Genomic DNA, 6,242 nt, shown 5'->3' on the forward strand with positions numbered 1-6,242 from the left:
ACAGCAAAACCCCAATGTTGGACAGCTGTAAAATCGTGTAGACAGGTTGTCATACAGCAGTGGGGGCTTTTCTGAAAGGAGCCCATTGCTAAACATTAAATACACACACAGCACAGCACAGCAGCTGCGCGGACACACGCACACACACACACACACGCACGCCTGGAGGAAAGTGGCCCGGGCTGAGCTGCGCACCACGTGCTGCACCGGGGGGGCCGGCGGGGGCGCGGGGCGGCGCTTGCAGCTCAAGTGGATGCCAATCAAAACATCAACTTCAAATTGTATCTGAAAGATCAGCCTAGGACCTAAGGGCAGACACATCAGTTGGAGCTCAATTGTTGATCAGATCACATCTAAGGGATTTAGGAGCACAGAAGAGCCGAGATTTGAGGAAAGACACCCCACTGAATCCTTCCACACTCCTCCTCCTCCTCCTCCACACCTAGGTTGCAATATCTCTCTGACAGAAAGAAATCAGAACGAAAAAAGAAAATTACCGGCTCGATTTCTGTTCTCTCGCCCTGCCTGACTCCAGTAAAGAGGGGTGGGGGGGGCGGGGGGGGAGGAAAAAAAAAAAAAAGAGAGAGAGAAAGAAAGAGATCCTAAGAAGCCCGGGTTTGTTCCTCTCCCCTTCCCGGCTGTTCAAGTCTCCCTCCTCCCCTTTTCTTCTTTTTTTTTTTTTTTTTTTTTTTTTTTTGTATAATTCCCTCCCCCCCCCTTTTTTTTTATATTATATATATATATTTCTGCCGCTTCTACCGCCGCCGCCGTCAGTGCCGCCGCCGCCGCCGTGCCCGCGCCCCGGAGATGTCCTTCCCCCAGCTGGGCTACCCGCAGTATCTCAGCGCCAGCCAGGCGGTGTACGGGAGCGACCGGCCCGGGGTGCTGGCCGCCGCCGCCGCCGCGGCAGCCGCCGCTGCCGCCGCTTCGGGCCGGCCGGCGGGCGCCGAGCTGGGCAGCGGATCGGCCGCTGTCACCTCGGTGCTGGGCATGTACGCGAGTCCCTACAGCGCCCCCAACTACAGCGCCTTCCTGCCCTACACCGCCGACCTCGGCCTCTTCTCCCAAATGGTGAGTGAGCACCGCCGCGCATCCTTCCTTCCTTCCTTCTCCCACCCTCCTGTACCCATTTCCCCCGCGTCCCTTCGGGCCGCCGATAGAGGCAGAGGGAGGGTGCGGGGGGCTGAGGTCCGAGCTCCGCGGGGTGGCGGAGGCCGCGGAGAGCGCGGCAGGGGCTGGGGACGGGGCGCGGGTCGTCCCCGCTGCCGCCGCCGGGCAAAACTCCTCCGAGTTTTGCTTCTCGGAGGGGGAAAGCAAGGATCCTGCGCCCTAGAAACTCGGCTGTTTCTTGTTGTTGTTATTGTTGCGGTTGGAGACGGGCGGTACCGATGGTGCTGCTGCCTCGGTGGGCTCTCCAGCCCGCTGCTCTTCCCGTCGGGTCTTTTTCTTCCATCCCGGGTTCCCCCCGAAAGGCCGAAGGGTGGTCTAGGTAGCTGCTACGTCCGTTTATTTTCGGGCATTTTCTTTAAGCTTTAAAAACTGTCCGCTCACTTCCCTGAACTTTTCCCACTCTGATTATGGCGAGTATCGTAGACAGAATTTGCATCCAGCGAAGGAGGGCATCCACTTTCCATTATCCGTGTCGGGGCAGAAAGGCACATTGACATTACCCCTAAATTAAATTACAGTTATCGTAGTTCTCCTCGCATTTTGTTTTTCATCCCCGTTAGAATGTAATAGGTAAAAAGTGAAAAATAATTTATACTAATTGTTTTTCATCTCTGGTGTCGCTGAAACGTTTTCTTTGCTCATGTCTGCAAATTTCTCAGCGGCGGTACTAATAGGTTCTACTTTATTTCTCAATACCCCTCTGCTCTCTCCCCTGAAACATAGAAGTGTGAATATTTATAACTAGGTGCATGAAAGGCATAACTTAGAGGGGTTTTTGATACATGTACATGTATACGTGCAGGCAGGCAGGCAGATAGGCTGTTGAACAAGGGTCTTCGCCTGAAAGCGGCTCATTTTGTGCTGCAAACATTTCCTACGAAGGCAGTTTTAACAGCATGCGTTCCCTACTTTTTTAACCTTGATTTTGGAACGCAGTAAAAGTTGACACAGAAGCAATGAGTGATTTACAAGTGGCTTCTTCAAAAGAATTCCCAGCAGAGATCACAGAAATAATATAATTTCAGCAACAATAACAAAAGACAACGGAATAAAGGGGGTGCAGAAAGCCTACTCTGTAACACATTATAAAAATTGCATCGGGCTTCTCCTTATGTATAAGCTTTGACTCTGAAATTAAAATACACGTTCGTTTATAAATGTTTGACAGAGTTAGATTAGTTTCTCTGGTGACATTTTTGAGAGGTTCATTTTTAAGGCTGACATAAAATTTTGCAAGATTAATGCTATGGGTATATTTCTTGACTAGAAGAAAGCGACATTGTAGTAGGGAGAGAAAAAAAAAAAAAAAAAAAAAAAAAACGGCTTTAAATGTTAGATACTCAGCAACAGTTTCCTTTCCTACTCGCAAAGGTATCCTGGTGTTTTACTACAGTAGTTCACCGCGATGGCGATATTTTGAGATAAATTCTATGATTCTGAGCATTTGGAAATTAAGATCTAAAATATTAAGTTAATATCTGGGCTATTTGCGGTAATAATGAGGCCTAATGAGCTTGCTAGAAAGATAAAATGTTATTTAGCAAAACACCTGATGGGATAATTTGACTTGCTGTGTTTTACTACTGATGATAAAAAGAATATTGATTGCAAATAAATCACCGTCTCTAAACGCTTGTAAACAATTTGTGTTTGCTCTGCTCAGATCAAAGCAAAACTTATAAGATAAAGTATCTGCATATACATATTCTACAGTACACGGATCATCCTGCATTCCAGAGTTTAAAGGCTCTTGTAACACTTGGAAGTTAATATTTTACACCAGATTCCCAGAGTATTATTGTGTGTGTGCTGGGGGGGATGCTTGTGTGTGGAAAACCTCTCATATGAGAATTGCATTCGCGCTGAAGTTGTGCGTTCATCTCCCCAGCCACATCTCACACCAACTCCTTTTAAAGGCAGATCTGGGGCCAAATAAGAATGCTCTGAATGCATCTGTAATATCCTCCTGGATATTTTGCAGATAAATGCAACATTGTGCGAAGGCATTAGTTGGTAACTCTGGTGTAATACCTGCTTTCTCTGCCCGATAATTTTGAGCACACAGTAAATTGTCTCATTGAGGTGAATGTGAACTTGCTGCATTCCCACTGATTAGATTTGGTTTGGGGAGAAAACACACGTTATGTCTGGCATAACCCAGCTGAGTCCTTCTTTCCTGTCTCTGCAAGAAGGGGGGATCATTTGGGAATTCCTCTGCTTGATGTAAACGTGAAAAGCCTGGAGCAGGGAGGGCCGAATCTGACTGTGAAGGCCCTCTGCACTACTCAAAGGCGTATTCTGGCTCCCAGAGTAGCCTATTCAGGTCTGTTAGAGACACTAATGAGATAACTGATGTGCTTTTTCCTCTCCGCTTGTCTGAATGTGTTGCAGGGTTCCCAGTATGAGCTGAAAGATAATCCTGGTGTCCACCCTGCTACCTTTGCTGCCCACACTGCCCCCGGCTATTATCCGTATGGACAGTTCCAGTACGGGGACCCAGGGCGACCCAAAAATGCCACCCGGGAGAGCACCAGCACCCTCAAGGCCTGGCTCAACGAGCACCGCAAGAACCCCTACCCCACCAAGGGTGAGAAGATCATGCTGGCCATCATCACCAAGATGACCCTCACCCAGGTCTCCACTTGGTTCGCCAATGCCCGCAGGCGGCTCAAGAAGGAGAACAAGGTGACCTGGGGATCCCGGAGTAAGGACCAAGAAGATGCCAACCTCTTTGGCAGTGACAATGAGGGAGACCCCGAGAAGAATGAAGACGATGAGGAGATCGACCTGGAAAGCATAGACATAGACAAAATCGATGAAAATGACGGGGAGCAGAGCAACGAGGAAGAGGAGGAGAAGCCTGATCTCCTGAGACAAAGCAGTGAAGAGGATCACTTGGAAAAAGACAAGGATTTGGCACTGTCAGGGTCTGAAGGGCTGAAACCCAAAGATGCACTGGCCATGGTGAAGGAGGCCTCTGACAACAGCACACGAATCATCAGCCCTGGGGGACAGAGCAACTTGCAGATGCCATCTCACAGCAAACCCAAGATTTGGTCTTTGGCAGAGACGGCAACCAGCCCTGATGGTGGCCTGAAATCCTCCCCCCCTCCACCCCCTCCTCCCCAGGTTAACCACACTTCTCCACAGATCCAGCATCCTGCTTTTCTCCCCAGCCATGGACTCTATACGTGCCAGATTGGCAAATTTCACAACTGGACAAATGGGGCTTTCCTCACACAGAGTTCCCTGCTAAATGTGAGGTCCTTTTTGGGAGTAAATCACCACCACGCTACTCACCACAACCACCACCTCCAGGCCCAGCAACAGCCTTCTGTTTTAACAGCAACCCTGGGAGCCCTAAGCAGTGAAAAACCTTCAGAGAGGACCAGTCCCAAACACCTAGGTAATGTCCCAGGCAGCCATTTCCCTTCTGCCCCACCACATGCACACCAGCTTCTTGAGGGATGGTGTCAGATTCAGCCCCGGTGTAACTGGCTGCTTTTGATGGTGTTACAGACCGTATAGCCTAGTACTGAATTTTACTTGCAGCATGTTGGTTATATGCATTAAATCCATTTCATCTGGGCTATTACATTCTCACCCTACACACCCATTAGACAATTTAAGAATGACAGAATAGGGCTGCAAAACTATGCTCTTCCCTCCTTCCTGATGGTCAATGATGGTCCAAAACATGGCAAGAAAAGCTTGTGTACTCCTTAAATATTGAAAATAAGTGAATACAACCATGTACTTGTGTTGTACGTATGCAAATGTACATGCAAACATGTACACCTACACGTGTCCTAACAAGTGGGGCAGAGGGAGATGAGTCTTTTGCACACTGTACAGATTTTTGTTGGTTTTATTCTAAATTTTTCCCTTGTTTTCTGTCTCCTTCTAGAAAGAGAAAATGTACCAAGAACTGAATCCCCACCTCAGCCGCTCAAATCGCCCTTCCAGCCTGTCCGTGACAAGTGAGTTTGTTTGTTTGTTTTCACTGAAGGAATGTTACTTATGCAAAAACAGAGTGCTTGAATAATAAAGACTAATTATAACACCTAATCAGCACCATAATACTACATACAGAAAACAAGAACAACATAGAAGTTGCTGTAATCTTTTCAAAGTTAGGCTAAATTACAATTGTACATAGCCAGACTTTAACTTTTCTGAAACTTAACAGACCTCAAAGATCTTGTGTTAATTACATTAATGACAAAGATTTCTGTGCAGTTAACTAATAGTAGGATATTATAGCAATAGTCAGGCGATTATAGGAAAGGATTCTCTCTCTTTTTTTTTTTTTTTTTTAACTGAAAGTTTGTTACGTCTATTTTTTTTTCCTTCCTCCTTTCCCCCCTGCAGCTCTTTGGCTCAGCAAGAGGGAACACCGAGAATTTTAACAGCTCTCCCTTCTGCTTGATTAAGTGGTTTGCTGAGAAAAAAAAAAAAATAATAATAATAAAAATTACAGAGACTGGTATTAAGGACAGAAAAAAAAAAGGAAACGATATAAACGACTCCCATCAATCTCTTTTTTGCAATAAGGTGGTGCAAATCCATAAAAGCAATTACACAAATCTGTAGATGGATCCCCTTCTTCATTGTACCAATTCAGATCGTGTTATTCTAACCATTCTTGGGTTATTTGGTAAATGTTTCCCATGTGTTTGTGTTTTTTCTGTATATAGAGTGATTTCAGATTGTAAATAGCGCGTCAGCAAAACTTGTCTAAATCATATATTTTTGTCTAATAAACTAAATGAAATTATGAACTCTCTTCAGGTATGTATTCTCTGTTGCTGCAGATCTTAAAAATATATTACAAATCTATTCAAACATTTATAATTGCTTTCTAAAATGTCAAGAGATTTTGCCTTCACGTAAATGAAATTTACTATACCAAATTCAAGCTTTTAAGGACTCTCATGGCTATTTTATCAAAAGCAAACTGCAACCTTCCCTTTCATACACGTAAATTTAAGAATCTCAGTGAAGCTAGTTCTTGAGTAGTGAAATTAAAGTTGTTCCTTTTAAATTGTGATGAATCAGATGTGTCCTGTACT

The 6,242-nt window shown here is 45.6% G+C and overlaps 1 protein-coding gene across 1 annotated transcript; it reads left to right on the forward strand.

Annotated features, from left to right (window-relative positions):
- Positions 1–282: 282 nt before the first annotated feature.
- On the forward strand, positions 283–5,951 carry IRX1 (iroquois homeobox 1). The gene is made up of 4 exons (XM_068671231.1): positions 283–1,071; positions 3,562–4,576; positions 5,078–5,150; positions 5,542–5,951. The coding sequence occupies exons 1-4, from the start codon at positions 808–810 to the stop codon at positions 5,597–5,599; spliced, it is 1,410 nt and encodes a 469-aa protein (XP_068527332.1). The 5' UTR covers positions 283–807; the 3' UTR covers positions 5,600–5,951.
- Positions 5,952–6,242: the final 291 nt, after the last annotated feature.

Source organism: Anas acuta, chromosome 2, assembly GCF_963932015.1.
Source record: "Anas acuta chromosome 2, bAnaAcu1.1, whole genome shotgun sequence".
In the NCBI taxonomy this organism is placed as follows: Eukaryota; Metazoa; Chordata; class Aves; order Anseriformes; family Anatidae; genus Anas; species Anas acuta.